General features: G+C 45.0%; 1 protein-coding gene across 4 annotated transcripts in view; it reads left to right on the top strand.

Moving 5' to 3' along the window:
• Positions 1–13,079, top strand: part of mon2 (MON2 homolog, regulator of endosome-to-Golgi trafficking) — a 32,881-nt gene extending 19,802 nt beyond the window's left edge. The window contains exons 21-36 of one of the 4 annotated variants that reach the window (XM_034534702.1): positions 557–559; positions 1,391–1,501; positions 2,841–3,016; positions 3,172–3,334; positions 3,881–4,174; positions 4,311–4,509; positions 5,222–5,865; positions 6,541–6,684; positions 7,556–7,573; positions 8,151–8,279; positions 9,463–9,653; positions 9,747–9,807; positions 9,915–10,038; positions 10,170–10,377; positions 11,732–11,814; positions 12,303–13,079. In XM_034534702.1, coding sequence (XP_034390593.1) covers positions 557–559; positions 1,391–1,501; positions 2,841–3,016; positions 3,172–3,334; positions 3,881–4,174; positions 4,311–4,509; positions 5,222–5,865; positions 6,541–6,684; positions 7,556–7,573; positions 8,151–8,279; positions 9,463–9,653; positions 9,747–9,807; positions 9,915–10,038; positions 10,170–10,377; positions 11,732–11,814; positions 12,303–12,466 — 2,712 coding nt within the window. In that variant the 3' untranslated portion in view covers positions 12,467–13,079. The remainder of the gene's footprint in view (positions 1–556; positions 560–1,390; positions 1,502–2,840; positions 3,017–3,171; positions 3,335–3,880; positions 4,175–4,310; positions 4,510–5,221; positions 5,866–6,540; positions 6,685–7,555; positions 7,574–8,150; positions 8,280–9,462; positions 9,654–9,746; positions 9,808–9,914; positions 10,039–10,169; positions 10,378–11,731; positions 11,815–12,302) is intronic. The other 3 variants (XM_034534703.1, XM_034534704.1, XM_034534705.1) reach the window with 3 other exon arrangements.
• The last annotated feature ends 5,778 nt before the right edge of the window (positions 13,080–18,857 follow it).

The raw sequence follows: 18,857 nt of genomic DNA, 5'->3' as shown, positions 1-18,857 counted from the left end.
GTGTGTGTGTGAGATTCTCTTCTTTCCTGTCGGTTCTTGCACATCAGTGCAACTTTCAAATCTGTAACATGTTTAACCGAGATTTTATTGAAGTTAATTTCAACATTTTGGAATTTTACACAACGATTCTAACCCGAACAGGGTTTTTCGTTTCATGGTTTAGTAATTCTTAGAAAGAAAGAAGGACGTTCCCATTCTTTCCCCAAAATACTTTTATTCATGTTATTGTTAAAAGAAAGACGACAGTGTCCAAACATAAGGTAGAGAGAGCCCTGACACATTTATGAGCACTGTTACAACCCGATTATAGGTGTTTGGGTTTAAAGCACTTTGGATCAACTCTGCTGTGTGTAAATGCTAAATACTATAGATGCAGTTTGATTAACGTGCGTGTGTGTGTAGTTTTTTTACTTCCTCCCGTCGTTATTGACTACCATGGTGTCATATCTGTAGGAGGATTCTCGTTTTATGTGTGTAAAGAAGTGTGTTTCGAGGTTTTCTTTACATTGTCTCTGTCTATCTCCCCTCTCTTTTTGCACTCCTGTCTGTTTTGCAGAAGGTAAGCTCAGATTCCCTCCTCCTATAATTATTTGCTTTCCCATCTCCTCTCTCTTTTCCCCGATCTATTCTCTCTCTCTCTCTCTCTCTCTGCCTGCTTTTCAACATGTTGGAAATGAGAGTTCGCCGTGTCAAAAACGTGCATTTCTCCGCTACACGTGTTTGTCCTTGCATTCTTTGTTGTGCAATTTGCAATGTGAAGCTCTGATTTTGTCACAGAAGCCGAATCTGAAGCCGCGCCTGCAAAGCCTCCTTCATGCTGAGATACAAACGCTGCTTCTCCTTCTTTGCAGACTTCAAATTGGAATGAAATGCTTTCTGCAACGTAAAGGAAATGTGACACTGGCGTCACATTCGTGATATCTTTATTCGCAGATGTACAATATGATAAAGATTTAAAGATCAAAATCGGACACGGTAGTGATCGCGCAGGGCCAAATGATTAAATGGATACACATGGACCATCTGGGCTCTGAAGGGGTGCAGTATCTTCTTAGCAGTCTCTCTTTATGCCTTTTTAAAAGCAGCACAACTCTGGCACACAAATGCGCTCGAGATCTTAAAAGCAGACGGCAGGTTTTGCATCAGACCGGTGTACCTTTTCTCTGTCGAGCTTGGCCTCTTCATGTGTATCTAATCTAGCTTCCATGATTACACCGCCACCGCCACGGCATTATGTTGTGATCACACCGGGGGGGGGGGGGGGGGGGTGCATCTCACCCACTCGTTTCACACCCCACACGCTGTGAACACCGCTGGTGAACAGCCTCTGCATCAGATCCGTCATCGTGTGCATGTGTCTGCATTTGTGCGTCCGTGTTGTGTCCTGCAGGTCTGCCAGCACCCAAACTCCAGGATGAGAGAGTGGGGGGCCGAGGCGTTGACGGCACTCATCAAGGCCAGCCTGGCCTACAAACACGACCCTCCGCTGGCGCAAAATCAGGTAGAAAAGCAGGAACGCCAAACATCTGCACGCATAAAACAATTCTCCATTCCTATTACCACTGTAGGGAGTATTTAATTAGATGGATGTGTTATTCGTCCTGCCCGGGTTCGGCTCCTTAACACGGTTTTGTTTGTAACGCTGACATTTGAGAAAAAGCTGCTCCACTGTTGCAGTGTATGCCACGAGAGATAAAAGTGTGTGTGTGTGTGCCTAATGCTTAAAATGTGGGAAACAGAAATGTCACAGTCACTCTCTCTCGCCACTCACAAGCAACAGTGGCTGTGACCTTCAACTTAGTGAGACAGATAAAGGGAACGGCACTGAGCTTATCTGAAAGAGCCGCGTGGAGGTTAATAGAAACGGCGCAGAGCCATACAAATGATGTTTGTCCTGCAGAAACGCAAAATTCAATCGCTTCTTCAAGGCCTTTTTTTTTTTTTTTTTTGCAGCGTGGGCAAGCGTATACCAATTCAAGTTGTCGTATTCAAATATTAAAACATAATGGTATGAAGAGGAACAATATTTGCTCGCTCGAAATGTGTGCGCACATCTTTTTTGAAGTGGCGAAGTGAATGCAGCCGCATCGCTGTTCAAGGAACATCACTTGATTAGTCTTAATGCGGAACGCTCGTGTCAATCAGTTGAACTTTTGTGACTAAACCTCAAAGGAGTTTCAGTCCGGACCGACGAGCTGAAGGCGCCGCGTCCAGAGGTGTTGTTGATGTTCCTTGAACCGCGTGCCAGGTCGCCTACTTCAAAGCAGCACGTTGAATAGACCAAATAAACATTATGGATAGAATGCACATTAATTCTGTGTATATACATAATAGAAAAGGAAGATTAAAAAACGTGACATTTGACTCAAATTCACCGCCTTCAACATAAAGAAAGTGTTGTGAAAAAGAAATGAAAGAAGTTGCGCTTAAATCAGCCAAGCAGTTTATTTTCTGCTATACACTCTTTGAGACATTTAGGTGCTACACTTTCACCTCCATAACGGGGATCCATCAATGCATCGACATTCTGCTCATTTATTCAGGCATGTCTTTTTAGTTTTTGTAGTCTGTATGTCATCATGCTAATCAGGGAATTTGGTTTTTGGGAGGAATCGCAAAGACAGTTATGGCTCATATTTAACAACTCTGTCAGCAGAAGCACGAACATATCTCGCCCGACTGGGACACAAGCTAACTCTTGCGAAACAACGTGTCTATGTAATAAATGAGTTTAAAACGAAGATGCAACTGTTATAACGTTTAAATATATTGTTATTGCATATGTGGACTATGCAGTGTTGTCGTAGAATAGTTAATTCAATTAAAAATGTGTCTCCAAGCGGCTGCAGCTTCTGTTGCTGAACCCCCTGAAGGAGTTGTCCAACGTGCTGCATGCCGACATCCGGCAGAAACAGCTGGAGAGTGTCCTGCAGATCCTGCAGAGCCAGGGAGACAGCCTGGGGCCCGGTTGGCCGCTCGTCCTAGGGGTCATCGGAGCCATCCGCAATGATCAAGGGTAAGCGCACAAGGGAGAGGAGGGGATGTGCGAAGCAGGCAGGGCTTCACTTATTTATGTGGCTGAAATAGTTCTTGTTTTTATCCTAAACGCGAATCATTTTGTATTTGTGGGGTCCGTCCTGAACCGACCAAACACGTCTCATTCCCCTTCAGCGAGTCATTGATCCGAACAGCCTTCCAGTGCCTGCAGTTGGTGGTGACGGACTTCCTACCCACCATGCCTTGCACGTGCCTCCAGATCGTAGTCGATGTAGCCGGCAGCTTCGGCCTGCAGAACCAGGAGCTCAACATCAGCCTCACCTCCATTGGCCTGCTGGTGAGAGGACTTGTTTTGGGGGTCTTTCTTTGTTTGGTGTTCTGCTGCGACTCGCACATCCGGCTCAGAAACCCGCTTTATGAACCCGGGCTGCTGAGCTTTTCGAAGCCAATCAGTAGAATAAGGCGTGTAACCGGGATTAAAAGAAACGTTCTGCTTAATAATGATTATTACTGTGTGTTATTGACATTTGACAGGTTGGACATGTTTCTTTTCCAGTCATTTTAATGTTTAAACGTAGTATTCTTTAATATGATTTACATTGACAATATCACATCGTACCTTGTTTTTGCATTGTTTAATCTAATTTAACAGCACTTCAGCACTCTGCTGACATTTCATTGATCGTTTGTACAGTATTCAGGACATGCAACACCCGATTTTGATCTGTGGTTTTGCGGGATTATTTCTCTTGGAGCGTGGCGGTTCCTGCAAGATTACTTTTATGGTAATGTTATAGCAAAAACTGCCAGAAGCATTTTACCAACCTTCCCCTCCAATTTGTGCACGCACTCCTTCCCCCATCCCATCCCCTTTTACCCACAGTGGAACATTTCGGACTACTTCTTCCAAAGGGGCGAAGCCATCATACAGGAGTTGGAGAGGGAGGAGGAGGCCCTGCAGAAGCGGGCCCAGGAGAAAGGAGAGACCCTGAACAGGCCATTCCACCCCGCCCCGCCCTTTGATTGCCTGTGGCTGTGCCTGTATGCCAAGCTGGGCGAGATGTGCGTGGACCCGCGGCCCGCCGTGCGCAAAAGCGCCGGGCAGACGTTGTTCTCCACCATAGCAGCACACGGGACCCTGCTGCAGCAGCCCACATGGCACATTGTGGTCTGGAAGGTAACATTGAAGCATTTGTAAAAGCCATGTGATGTAGTTCTTGGAGAAAAGGTTGTCGTGCATATTGTTATTTCACCCCTTATTCATTATTTCGGCACTCTTTCTGCTGGTTGCACTACCTCGGTGTCACCACTAGGTGCTGTTCCAGCTGCTCGACTGCGTGAGGGCGTCGTCCACCACGGCGGACAAGGAGAAGATCGAGTCTGGCGGGGGGAACATCCTCATCCACCACTCGCGCGACACAGCCGAAAAACAGTGGGCGGAGACGTGGGTGCTGACGCTCGCCGGAGTGGCGCGCATTTTCAACACCAGGCGGTATCTCCTCCAGCAGTTAGGTGAGCCAGGCTTAATCTACTAGATACTGTTGGAAATAAGGTAGTTGTACATAGGTCGGCCTCAGATTTATGACGATTACATATTGAAATGTACATAGAAGTCTGTAGTGTAGCAAAAGTTCAGTAACTTTGATGTTTTTACTGCGATATTACGACACATTTAGTCATGCAGGTAGATATGAACAATAAAACACAAGCTCCTCAGCAACTGCACTCATCCCTCTTAACATTTTACCCAGTGCCACATCACTAAAGAGGTGATAATATACAACACATTCCCAGCTTACTACACATTAGTTCACAAAGGGGAAGGCTGCTCTTACTACATACAGCCTTGATGAAATATATAACCGTTTCTGGCAATATAATAGTTATTTTTCATTCTCGATTCTGCGCTGGTCATGGTCAATCGTTGTGTAATTATGATACTTGTTACACATGCTGCTTTTGCTTTTTATTGATGGTAGCGGTGACTAAAGATACCGTAGCTTTACAGGTGATGCGGTGGCTCACTATCACCCTGTGATCTGGAGGCTTTAGCGTCTATCTTACCGACCATGTCTTCACTGCTGAATCAGTTAGATGTATCCTTAAAACGCATATAGCAGACCCTTCTATCCGCTCGTCCTCTTTTTCAAAAAGTCTGTAATTTCTTTAGTGGCCGTGTGGGTAGTCTTACGCATGATCCCATCCTTGCGCTGTGTATCTGCAGGTGATTTCTTCGAGGCCTGGGAGGTGCTGCTTAACCACATTCAGTCGGCCGCTCTCAGCAAAAACAACGAGGTCTCCCTGGCTGCCCTCAAGAGCTTTCAGGAGATCCTACAGATTGTTACACCTGTTAAAGACTCCGACCGACCTTGTGACGCGTTCGCTGCTATGGGCGTCCCCCCGGTGCTCATCGACCCCTTCTCGGCGTCTGGCCCTGGCAGACCCCTGGTGCGCTCGGATTCACTGGTAGAGCGGCTGACGCGGTACAACGGCGCTGAGCTGCAGGCCCCTCCCCCGGGGGAGGAGTCCGCCTTGGAAGACTCTGCGTTGTGGTGGTCGGCGTGGAACACGTGGTATCGAACGGGAACGGACAGCACAAGACCACCGAGTGGCCCGACGGAGAAGTTCTCCTTCATCCCCAGCCAGCCCTTCCTCACAGCATTGATCCAGATTTTCCCCGCACTCTACCAGCACATAAAAGCCAACTTCAGTATGGAGGATCTGAAGAAGCTGGGGGTCATCCTCCACGGGGCCGTGTCGGTGCCCATCAGCAGTGACGCCTCGCCCTTCATCCTCCCCTCCTACACTGAGGCGGTGCTCACCAGCCTGCAGGAAGCTGTGCTCACCGCTCTGGACGTTTTGCAGAAGGTGGGCAAAGCAAAAACATGTGCTGTCAGAAAACAAAAAATGATGGCTACCAAGCGTGTCTTATACATTATGTCCAATATAAAATGTGGGGTGTCATGTTGACCGAGGAGTCTCGGGTGATGACGTCCCCAGTTTGAGTCCAGCAGGAGGTCTTTGTTGCATGTCGTCTTGACTTCACACTAAAATAAATGTGCAAAAATAATCTTAAAAGAGCCAAGTAAATAAATGAAAAGAAGAAAACAATAGTCATCCTCTAGAAATTGCAATGATATGTAAGAGCAGCCCTAATGCTTTATTCCATAAATATATATATATATATATCCCAAAACTGGCCACAAAAAAACTGAAAAGAACTGAAATGAAATATAAAAAGTAGCAAATTCTCCCATTTGAGAAAGTGGAACCACTAAATTAGACTGATATGCCTAATACAATTTGGACAAAACATTTCGATGTACCTTTTTTTTTTATTATTCTTGACTCCTTGACCTCCCTGCTGTGAGAACCATGTCTTTGAGGCCCAGCCTTACGCTCCCCGTCAACCAAAAGTCATTCCTTCCCCATTCTGTGTCGACCCAGTCCAGGAAACAATGCGTCAGCCTGCTAAATTATGCAATGTGCAGTCCCGTGGTGGATGTCAGCAGTGTTTGTTCCTCCCTTCCCTCCCTGCTGCAGGCCATCTGCGTCGGCCCGGAGAACCTGCAGGTCATGTACCCGGCCATCTTTGAACAGCTGCTCCTCTTTGTGGAGTTCTCCTGCAAGCCTCCTCAGTACGGCCGGATGGAAACCAAACACGTGGCCAATGCCAAATACAACCAGGTAGGGGGAAATGGAATTGGCTGTGGAACTGCTCTGGTTTTCATTTTTCAATTTATGTCTCTTTTTTTTTTTTTTACAGTTTGTTTCATTAAAGCGTTGAACGGTGTACACTTGTTATTCGTCCCCCTCAGCCATTTCCAACAAGTTCATGGAGCGCCTCCCCTTCCCTCCTTCAGTGTAGTCCTTACGAGGCCCCCATCGTGGCCCTACACGAGATTGACAGGTTCTTCTGGAGCCAGTTGTATTCCAAATATTCCCTCCCTCGCACTTCATCCTGCTGGCAGCTCGCCAAAGAAACTTCAGTTCAAACACAGTTCAGATTCCCAGTGCACATAGTTCCCAGTGACCTTTTACTTAGAAGGATTCCTTCACTTTTATAAACCCACAAACAGGGGGAGTCTTTTCACCGCATTGTGCCGGGTCTTTCTCACTCACCGATGTTGCGTAAACGTACAAAAGAAACAATCCGGCAGGTGCCTCGAGAGTTTCGCCCGGAGAGCTGTGTCTCGATCTGGCAGGCCGGTACGCTTTACGCCAAGAAACGTTAGCTCAGCACATTTCACGTCTCGAAAAAATCCTCGAGTCCTGCCTGTGGGGGTCCGGACTATCGGAATCGCAAACTTTAAATTGTTTAAGTGAGAACGTCAAAACAAAACTTCACCCAGCCAAACAGATGCTCCGGGGTGGTCTTTATTGCCTCTCCCCCCCCCCCCCGAATGGGTTAGCTCTCTCCCCCCGAAATCAGTCCTGGTTGTAGAATCTCATTTGACCGACAAGCCACTGCAAAAAAAATCGGATACAATTTTTTTTTTTAATTGCGATCTTCTCTCATTCTTGTTTCTTGGGACTACTCACTGGATTACCATTTTAGATCCAGCTCTTTGCACCGGTGAGTTCCGTCATCTCCTTCAAGCCCCCTCTCTAGTTTTTACTAAGCTGTGCTGAATGGTGACGACCTTCCCTCTGCGGTAGATCAACGCCGCATGGCAGGCGCTCACATCTCATCTGCGTCTCCTCACTCCATGCTCCCCCCCCCCTCCCCCCCCACTCCCCTTCTCTTGCCTGCCACTAACTGGTGGTTATGCCTCCTGTGTGCACAGTCCCTGTGCGGTTCCATTATCAGTTGATTTTGTGTTTTTTGGTGACGTGTGGTTCTGTGTATATTCCTTAAAGACACACTTTGTAGCATCAAGTCCTTTGTTTGGCTTTAACATCTCAGCTGTGGAACTCACACGAGCCTAACAAAACTTGAAGCCCACTAATAGTCACTGTACCTTTTTTTTTTTTTTTATGTGTGTGCGTGTTACTTGTATACTTATACAAAGTGTGCCTTTAAAAACTGCTTTCAATGTGGCTCTGCCAAGAAGTCCAGCTAATGCTTTTAAGATTTGTTTGACTAATATCCGCTCCTGTTTCTTTTTTCTCATGTTAAATCCTGTCTCCACCTCCCCCCTCCCCCCCCGCAGGCGGAATGGGTTGCCTTAAACTATGTGCCCTTTGCTGAGCGCTCCTTGGAGGTGGTGGTGGACCTGTACCATAAAACGGCGTGCCACAAAGCTGTCATCAATGAGAAGGTTCTGCAGAACATAATCAAGGTATTTTTCACCAGGATTGGCACGGATTCTTTCCTGTAATTAAATATTTTTTTTATTTTTATTTTTATCAATATCAAATCCCCTCTAAAGATTGGTCCTCGGGCATTCTACTGGCCGCCCCGTTGCGCACCGGTTATTGCTGAACCATATGCCGTCATAAAGTGTGGTGTGATGTCATGAGAAGGTTTTGGAACATACGTACCCGATCAATGATGTCACACCAGGTGTTTCCCATTAGCGGACGAAGGCTGAGCTCCGACTTTGGCATCACTGCGTTGATTTTATCTTCCAGCTGCGATGATCAATATGTTTATATTAACAGTGGATCCACACATCTTAGAAGGGAGAGTATTTCAGGTTCTGACATCCAAAAGAGGAATGTGGTTGAGTTACTTTACAAGAAATGTGATCTTAGACTCCTCAGACGGCAAAAAGAATTAAGATTTTAGAATATAACACACTTATTATATACAAAGCATCTCCTGGACTTGTTTTTATTTTTATATATATTATTTATATATATATATATATATATTAAAAAAAAGTCCAGGGGATAATAAGTGTGTTATATTCTAAAATCTTAATTGTCTTTCACTTGTCTCCCTGACCCGATAGTATTGATCTCAAGGCTTACAGTTTAAATTATATCGGCAGCCTTTTTTCCGAATGCACTCTGTCAAGAACGACAAGAATATGTCAGTGCCGGTCACAGAAAGCCTAAACTTCTTAAAGCTGCCACAGATTTTTCAATTTTTTTGGATCACTGCGCTGCTCTTTTCCCGTAGTCTGTTTTTTATAATTTTTTGTCAAGGAGCTATTATGAAGGTTCTCTTTGGATGATTCAAAATCTGACCCCCGCCCTTTTTTCTTCAATTTTTTTTTTTTTTGTCTCGAACAAGAAGGCAGTAACTACCTCGGTTGTCTTTGTAAGAAAGATGGCAATGTATTACTTATTAAGATGAATAGGATCTCTGCCTGGTACGAACACATCTTGACATTTGATGTTGCTTTGATGTTGACTCTTAAGATTTAAAGTCGCTCCACATTTCCGCGTAAAAGAGATGAAGGCGAAGGGGATTCAGACTGCAGTTTAGTTTAATCGATTTGACCTTGAAGCCTGTCTCTGTATTTCAGCCTCATGATGTATTGTTGTTTCCGTTTGTTTTCCCCCTTCACCCTCAAGACTTTACGAATGCCCTTGGGTTTGAAGTACGCCTGTCCAGCCGAGAGCACCTGGAAGCTCGCCGTTTCGTCTCTGCTCAAGGTGCTGTCCATTGGACTGCCGGTGGCACGCCAGCACGCCTCGTCCGGAAAGTTCGACACTATGTGGCCCGAGCTGGCCAATGCCTTTGAAGACTTTCTTTTTACCAAAAGGTAGAGATTTAGACCCAATCGTAGAGTCGAGTCTGCACAATGTGGAAGCTCTTGAGTACCAAACGCCTTGTTTCTGTGGTTCTCCTGTCATAGCACACCTCCAGATAACCTGTCCATCCAAGAATTTCAGAAGAATGAAGCCGTTGATGTTGAGGTAGATACTCGTTTCCAATCCATCAGTGTGATTTTTATTTTTATTTTTTTAATAATCCGGTAGCTCGATATTAGCATTGTGTCCCCTTTTTTTAATTTTTATTTTAGGTGGTCCAGCTGATCAGCACAGAGATTTTACCGTTTGCCAATTTCATCCCCAAAGACTTTGTTGGCCAGATCATGGCTATGCTCAATAGAGGTTCCATTCACTCGCAGTCTCCCTCGTTCACGGGTAAGATATTTCTCCTCCTGTCGAACGCTTCAAGACCGTAAATCCCTGTCTGTCCACTCCGTCTGTAAATCCCTCTGCAGAGCGGTCGTCAGCAGACTGTCTTAACATGTAACGGGCTTTCCTCTCGACAGAGGCGGAGATCGACGTGCGGATGAGGGAGGAGTTTTCTAAGGTGTGCTTTGAGACGCTGCTGCAGTTCTCCTTCAGCAACAAGGTGTCCACCCCGCAGGAGGGCTACATCTCTCGCATGGCGCTCTCCGTGCTCCTCAAGAGGTCCCAGGATGTTCTCCGGCGCTACGTCGAGGACGAGAGGTTGAGCGGACACTGCCCCCTCCCCAGGTACGCCCCGCTATGAAACACACACATGGTTGCACTTGCTCCGGCCCCAAACAGCTGGTTTTGAATGTCTGTAGACGAATGGCCCTCATCGGAAACTCGGCTCCAAACTCTGGTGTTGGCTCGTGCCATCATTTTGGCATCGCTGAGATATTTAGAGACGCAAAGCCAAGACCGCTCCAGCTGTGCGTCCATCATTTCTGCTTTTCTTACTTTGTAAACAACATAAAAATCACTGTACTTACTCGGTTTTACACACTGGCACCACATTTGAGGGTTGGCTGTAGCACTTAATTCTGCAGGGCGTTTCTTTTCCTCCCCCTAAGACACGGTGGAAGTTAAGTGGGGATATTCGCCATTAGCAAAGAAAATAGCAACGGGGTGGGCGGAGTTCAGACCAATAAATTAATTAAGAAATACACATAAAAAGCAAATGCAAGGTTGCATGCATTCAAACAAACCATGACAAATTCAAAACTAATAAGAAGAAGATCATGGATTGCATTATAATAGCATGTAAAACAAACTGCAGAACACAAAGAGCAAAATATAGATATGAAGATACAACAAGTAAGCTATGGTTTTACAATCATTGTACAAATCTGTGTTGTGTGTAAAGAGGAGCCCCACAAATGTCTACAAGAGATGTCCCTCTGCTGTTATCGGCGGCTTTAGACGACATTGGCTGCTACTAGCACAGAGTTGCATTGTGGGTAATGGTTGCGGTTTTTTGACATGGGGAAAATATAATGTTTGTAATAATAAAGAAAATACGATACCTCGGCTTCTACTGCATCCATGTGATCTTCGGTGTTATTGGGGTGCAATGCTAATGAGAGGATTTGTGAATGTGGGAGAACTTCAAAAATAACCAAAAAATAATGCTAAATGCAGACAATAAATTGATTTTGTAAAATACGAACAATAACAACGTGGTCTTTCCTGTGACTGTAATGCAACACCAACTTATGAATCTGACGACGTGAACACACTTCAATTAAAGTGCTATCTCTGAACACCTATACATATTGATTTAAATACATTAATCTCCTCATTAATCATATGTAATGTTTTGGGCAACATGTTGTCTGTTAGTTTCGCTGTTCTTGTTAATATCTCGCGTCATCATGGACAAAGTATAATAACTGGCTTCCTCTCTTCTGTATAGAGGAGATTAGGTTGCTCACTTTTTCCAACGAACTGTTGATTTTTTTTTTGGTCATTTATTCAGCAAACATCTTTCATTCAACGGCTCTCATCTCCCATTTTCTTAGTAATCGTTTTTTTTTTTTTTTTTTTAAACATCCTTGAACTCCACATGTCTTTGTAGCCAAATCTGGTCTTTTATGTATTTCAGGCAACAAGTGACTGAGATCATCTTTGTCTTGAAAGCTATCAGCACTTTGATGGACTCGCTTAAAAAGACGCAGCCAGAAAATGGTGAGTACCAAACTGTGTCAAGGATTAAATAGATATTGGAAAGAGGTGGAACGATGGGGGAAAAATACAACAATGCCACCCAGCGATCATCTATTCATTTCAGATAAATGTGTCAGAGTTTATACAGTTGGGACCGTTTTTTTTTTTTTTTTCAAATTACTTTAATCTCCAATCTGGGTGGAACTGTTTACGTTTCCAGCAAGGTCAATTACGAGAAATGTGGGGTTTAGTTTTTTTTTTTTTCTTCTAACGCAATAGATTGAAGTGAGACTTTCTAAAATTACGTTTTTGAAGTGCCCTTCAGGATGTTTGCATTACGTCGTCAGAGCGAAACTCATTTCCATACGCCTGTGGGGACTTTATGATGGCAATGATTTCTCTCTAACGTTCAATCACAATTCTCATTCTCCCTCTCATCCCCGATCCTCCTTTTGTGTTTTTTTGTTTTTTTCCTCCTCTGCCATTCTCTTTTCGTTTTCTACCTGCAGTGGACGGCATCACATGGGCTCAAGTGATCGCCCTGTACCCCACGCTGGTGGAGTGCGTCACGTGCTCCTCGCCTGAGGTGAGCTCGGCCCTGAAGGAGGCCCTGGGGCCCTTTAAAGACTTTATGCAGCCGCCTGTCTCCAGGGTCCAGAACGGAGAGTCCTGACCAGGCTCACTCAAATTTTGTTTGTTTTTTTATAATGAAGAAATCTTGAATGTGTCTTTTTTCGACCCCGCGTGCTCCACAAGTGCACAGACATGAACTCCATGAACCCCCTCCCCCCACCCCCTCTACGGTGACATGAAGCAACCCGAGGGACCTGCTCGGACCACACCGATTCCCCCCCCACCCCCCCCCCCCCCCCCGACCTTCATACGCATCATCGTATGCTTCTCATGTAAGCTGATTACGCATCTGCCCCCTTTGCATTCTCATACCGACTGACTGCACTCTTGTGTTAACTGCAGAGATTTAAAAAAAGAAGAAGAAAAAAAAGAAAAGAAATTGCAGTGTTGCCTCTGGGTTTAGTTTGTTTCTCTTTCCTGATGAGGCCGAGTCGATGTACAGTGTGTGGTGATAGTGTTGATGTAATTTAACTAAAAAAAAAGGCTTTATTGATCTTAAAAATGAACACTTAGACTTTTGCAACATTTTCAACGGTGTGGATTTTATGCAAGAAAACAAATCTCGCTGTAACATTCCATGTCATCTTTAGCCAGCCATGTGAGAAGGGATGTACTTGTCTGTATAAAATAAATGGGACAATTCTATGATCCGCTGTGTGCTCTGAGTGTGCTCCGTTACAATGCATGGCAACGAGAAATAAATTCCCCCGGGTGCGTGCTTTATTGACTTATCCTTCCTGCTGTGAAGACGTGCCGGCTGTGCCTACATGTACCAGGATGCATTGCGCCATCAATGAAGGAAATATTCTTACACCTAAACCTAAAAAATACAACCGTAAACCTTCTCTCTTTTACAAGACTGTGTTGATCGCCTTGTTGACTCATTAAAGGTAATTTCTTTCCACTTTAACCAACAATCAGCAACTCTGGTTCGGTTGAAATAAATCCTCAATGCAATGTAAGATGAGAAAATATGCATTATCCCCCGTGGCTCTCACTACTTTTTTGTCTCTGGCTTTTATTTTGAAAGGCTTAATAAAGTTAGCCGCCGATGTGATTGGTCGATGACTTTATTTGCTGCAGCGGAAAGCTCGAAAAACCAATCGCGTTCCGATAAATAATCGAAATAATAATAATTTCACATCTATCTGTGTATGTGAAAGAAGGCTACTCATGACAAAAACTACAGTTTAAGAAAATTATTGTATATATTTTACAGTATGATTATCATATTGTAAAGAGGCAATATTTTTTAAGATATTAAGATGTGGTATTACAGAAATACAACATGCATTTCCTGGTGGGAGGATATTATCTATTTTAAAATTGAGAGACATTTTTGAAAAGTGAAGGTCACAAGTGTCTTGTGTCTCTTACATTATTTAATTGTTTTTAATATACTCTTAACATATTGTGCTCAGTAGCATAAAAAAAGAAATAACTGCCACGGGGACCCCTCGGCTAACGTCTCAAATGTCCCCTCGAGGTCCCCGAGCCCCGAGTTTCGGATCATCCAGTAGGTCAGATGAGGGGAATGGACCGCTTTGTGGTTTGAAGAAAAAGAGGAGGAGTCGAAGAAGGAGGAGTCGGAGCAGGTCTGCCTGGGCGGGGTTTCCCCTTCTTATTTCTAGTCCGCACAGAACGAGGAGCGGCGCGGACGAGGACAGACCGGCTCCTGCTGCGTGGGAATGGCGCTGCTGCACGATGCATTTCTTCAGCTTCAAGATATTATTGTTATTCACACTTTTTGTGTGTGTGTGTGTCTTTTTCTCTCTTTTTTTTGCCCTACCGTGTTTTTGTCGTCTCCGCCTGGCGTTTTGACCACGTACTGGCTGAGGTAGTAGTTTGTGCTGTTGGTTGGGTTGTGACACTGCCCGCTATGGAGATGACTGCGCAAGCTACTGCCTTGCTAGTGCTGGTTGCCTCCACTTCAGCCGAGAGGGAAGAAGAGAAAAGCCCCGTCGTTATACGGTTTTATCAGGTAATGCACGGCGCTTCTGCTGCACACGGCCACCGTGTTGTAATGAATAGCTGCTGCAATGTCCTACTTTTTTTTTTTTTTCTTAAACCGGGGAAATGGCTCGTGTGGTTCTCATTGTTGCATTTTGAGATCTGTATCGTGTTCCATCCAATAAAATACAGTGGTCGTGGAGAAGACTAAAAGAAAAAAAAAGAGCACTTTTGTATGCATTTTTTTTTTCATCTTACGACATAAGATTTGACTCATTGACATGCGTGTGATTTTAATTGCCACCACCACCACCTTTTTTTGTTTTCTTCTCGCAGGATGGAGCAGAAAACGCGCACGTATTAGCAGGATATCCGACATGCAAGTTTATGTAATCTATGCACATTTTTAGAAATGCACGAGGAAGTCGACATCTTGTCTGGATTTGCTTAGTTTTTCCACCACCCCGGGGCGGAGTAGGCTGTGTAGAGAACAAACAAAAAAAAGAAGCATGTAGGTCATCAGTACTGTCGCTATGAGGAGAGAGATGAGTGACGTGGCTCCTGCTGCCCAGAGGTATCCGACAATACATCTGCTCTGACACACACACACACACACACACAGGCGTCACGGCTCTCCCCCCCCGTCCTTTTTTTGTAATAATGGCTGCATACCACCAGACACCGGGGGCCAACACCGTGCGTTCCTCCTGCACCTGAACGCCTCATCTGCGCAGGGCAGAGCTCAGACATAAATCTGCGCAGCGCTGTAGGCACTGTCCCAGTAATAATCTGATTATGCTAAATCTGGATGTGTGTACGTTCGTGCGTTTGAACTCTTATGGCGTGCGCAGACAGACGCCCCCCCCCCACACACACACACACACACACACACACAGTAGCGGTGTCTTCACAAGAGGTCTGCGAGTGCGGCGCCAATGTGGGTCACGTGTTGAGGGTTAACCTTTTGAAATCCTCCCTCTGCGGCCCAGCAGCATCTGGTTGGAATGGCATGGGCAGCCAGGGGTCTCGTGATGAGGGGAGGGGGTGGAATAATGAGCTTTGATTGGCTGCAGGAGCCAGGCAGCCAGGGTCGATGAAACCGTTGGAGGAGGAGGATGGGGGGGCCCTGCAGTCTTGAGTTCAGACTCAGACCCTCACGGCCCAGAAGACCGCTCACTTGGTGACCGACGGACTGAAGAGTCCTGCGGTTGACCTCCTCGAGAAGACGTGCACAAATTAAGAGTTCACACGTGTGTGTGTGTTTTAAGGCAGAGTTCTGAATCTTTTGGTTCCTCCAGATCTGCCCACGAGCATCTGCGCTGATATCAAACAACACATTTGACTCCAGAGATGCACGTAGGTTGCAAAGTGGAGCTTTTTCTTTTGCAGAAAGAGCACACAACCTAAACTAACACACACACACACACACGCGACTGGTGGCTATTGTCAACCCCGTTTGAGTAGCAGTCCTGCAGGTCTGCGTCACGCATACTCAAATAAGAGCCGGTCTCATTTTTTCTTTTTTTTCCCCTCTTTAAATGCAAGTAATCCAGCCTTCAAAACATCGTTTATCAAACCCGGACTGTAAAGAGAGCCGGGGCCAGTGAGCAGCTCAGAGGCAGGGCTCCATTGTCCTCATCCATCTTGTGTCAGAGCTCTCGTTTGAGCCGGGGGCCGCAGATAAATCATACTTCAGGCAGCCGAAAAGCCCCAAAGCACTTAATTCGAGCCCCCTGTGGAAAATGCCCGCTCGGATGGTTATCACAGCTGCAGCGCCGAAGCGGCCGCACCCTTTCATCCTGGTCCGGACCGCCGACCCTCGCATACCTTCACACGTGCCGCCTGTCATCCAACGCATTCGCATGGCATCAGTTCTGAAACATTGAGTTGGGTAATCAGTAATAGTCATTACAAAATGTTTGCCGGTTTCTGCTTATCAAATGAGTTTGCTGGATTTTTAACTAACTAACAACTTTTAATTATTGTGTAATTTGTCTCCAATTCATTAATAGTTTGGTCTATAAAACACAAGACAACTGAACTGAGGACACAATGGGTCCGATATTACATGTCTTGTTTTATCCAACCAGCAGTCAGAAACCCAAAACACATTTCAAGTGATTAAAATATATAAGATCAAGAAAAGCAGCAAAAATATTTCATTTCTGTAACTTCCAAATGTACATTTTGATTATCTTTGGACTGTTGGTTGGGTGAAACCTCGGGCTCAGACGCATTGGGATGCTTGTTTTCCTCAACTCCAAGTGATGAATCGATTTGTAAACATTCAACAATCGCCAACAAATAGAACTGAAACAAAATGATCTAGCAATTTATTTTTAAAGCAAAAATACTAAACCTTTGATACAAGGATTTGCTTTCACCTTTTTTTCTACACGTTGAATATCTTTTAGTTTCTGAACAGTTAGTCTGGCAGAAAAATCCATCAAGAAAAAGAATGTAAAAAAAAAAGACTGCTTTTAAAGTATCATATCTTTTCAATGAAAGGAGGCTTGAAAGCTGCGGCCTCCAGCAGCGCCTCACCTTTACAGCACAAGAGATGAGTATCTCGCTGTAAGCCCACTCAGCATCCTCCTCAGATCTATCCACGGGAGGGGTGGGAGGGCTGTAACCTTGGGAGAAGAAAAAAAACAGCCGCCTACAGGAATGACTGTCATCATTGCCGTCACGCAATCTGGACCACACACACACACATACACACACACGTGTGGAGAGTAGGAGTGGGGTGCCTGATCAGAGCTGGCCCGACTGGAGGAGGATGCGGCGCTGGCCTGCGGGGACCAGATGGCTCTTCGGCTTCTGCGGAGGACCCGGTGAATGTGAGACTCCCACAACGGCACTTTGTGGCACTCTTTAGTGCGTAAATGCATCCATTATTGTACGTTTGTGTGATACTACGCGGGTAAGTTATAAAAAGGGATTTATTATGGTGATTTCACATGTATTCATTTAAAAAAAAAAAAAGGCAAAATATGAATAAGAAAAGTCAAAAGATCGAAGATAAAAACTGATAATGGATAAACTAAAAGGGTGAAAATAGAAACACATTTTGTAATGTGAATGCTAAAAGGCCACAGAATGGTGTTTATTATTCTGTAAATTCAGTCATACCTGCACATAATTAGCCGTGCTGCCCAGCCGAGCCTCTTAATTGGTCTCAGGTGCAAACAGTCTCACTGATTGAGCTCACTGATGTGACTCAGATCTGTGGAGGACGACTTGAAAGGTAATCTCCCCGGCATAAAGAAGAAGAAAAAAAAGTACGTTCTTTAAAAAGAAAGTAAAGCAAACAAAGGGCTCTTCCATACAGGCCTTTCATAACAGAAGACATGTTGACTCGTCAACGCGCACGTGTTAATATTTCAATGAGTGTCGGCTGAATGAGTCAAAATGTCTGCTGGGGGAAAAGGCCCACAGCTGTTGCCACGTTCAGCACCTGAAGACTGCCGTCTCTCACACAAAAAAAGAAAATGCGTGTTCGAGGCCGTATATCGTGTACATTTTCTGGTGCTCCCAAAAAGAAAAGACAAAAAATTGATCTCGTTTCCTTTTACTATACTCGCAACCCCTAAATCCGCCGTGTCGTGAACTCGGAAAGCTCGAGCCTGCGATTTCATCCTCAGGTATTTGGTATCACGAAAGTATTTGCACCTAAGTTTCCACCAATAAATGAGGAAGTTGCCACGCATTGTTCCACACCCGCTTTAATAGAAAAAAAAACATATTTAAAAAAGGTGCTAAGTTTGATAATTGGAGCATTCTGTCAGCACCGTTGCCGTCGTTGTCGCTGCGTCGCTGCGTCGCTGCTAGCTGCGTCGCTGCTAGCTGGCGGCCGCGGGCTCTCAAACCTTTAAGTGAGATGTTGAAGGGGAAAGGCCGGTTGAAATAGGGACGCACATCTTGTTGTCTTTCACCACTGTGTGTGTGTGTGTGTTTCAGTGTCCCATTACGCCCCTCACAGCAGCCTCCGCCGTGAAATCGTCTGCCGGGCGATCCGGTGAACCGATACCCTTCATCGTGGCTCACTTACACAGCTCGCCAGCGGTGACGGTTTTGTTCTGTTTTCGGTTACTCAAAGTCAAAGTCAGAGCCGAGCAGAATGTCTTAAGACGTGCGTTCCCTTTTGGAAATGAGCGTCAAATCTTGATTATGCTGGATGTGAATAAATCCAAGTAGCCGTTTAACACAGTGCAGGCAGGCCATGAGTTTTAGTTTAAAAGAATGTATAAAATTGTTATCCATGAACGCTTTCAAATGGTCTTAAGTCCAATTGCAAGTTGTTGGGCCAGGACACTGAATTATCAAATAAAATACTGTTCCCCATTTGTCTGTCTGAGTGTATCCTGTAGCCAGAATCAATCTTTAACCTGTTTTTGTTCCATCTACTATACAGTGAGTATTGACTATTCATCAATAAAACAGCAGAGTAATGTAGAGAAAGAAAGAAAAAAAAAAAAAGG

The sequence above is a fragment of the Cyclopterus lumpus genome, chromosome 6 (assembly GCF_009769545.1).
Source record: "Cyclopterus lumpus isolate fCycLum1 chromosome 6, fCycLum1.pri, whole genome shotgun sequence".
Lineage (NCBI taxonomy): Eukaryota > Metazoa > Chordata > Actinopteri > Perciformes > Cyclopteridae > Cyclopterus > Cyclopterus lumpus.
Note: the sequence above shows the minus strand (reverse complement) of the source record. Positions and strands in the feature narration are given on the sequence as shown.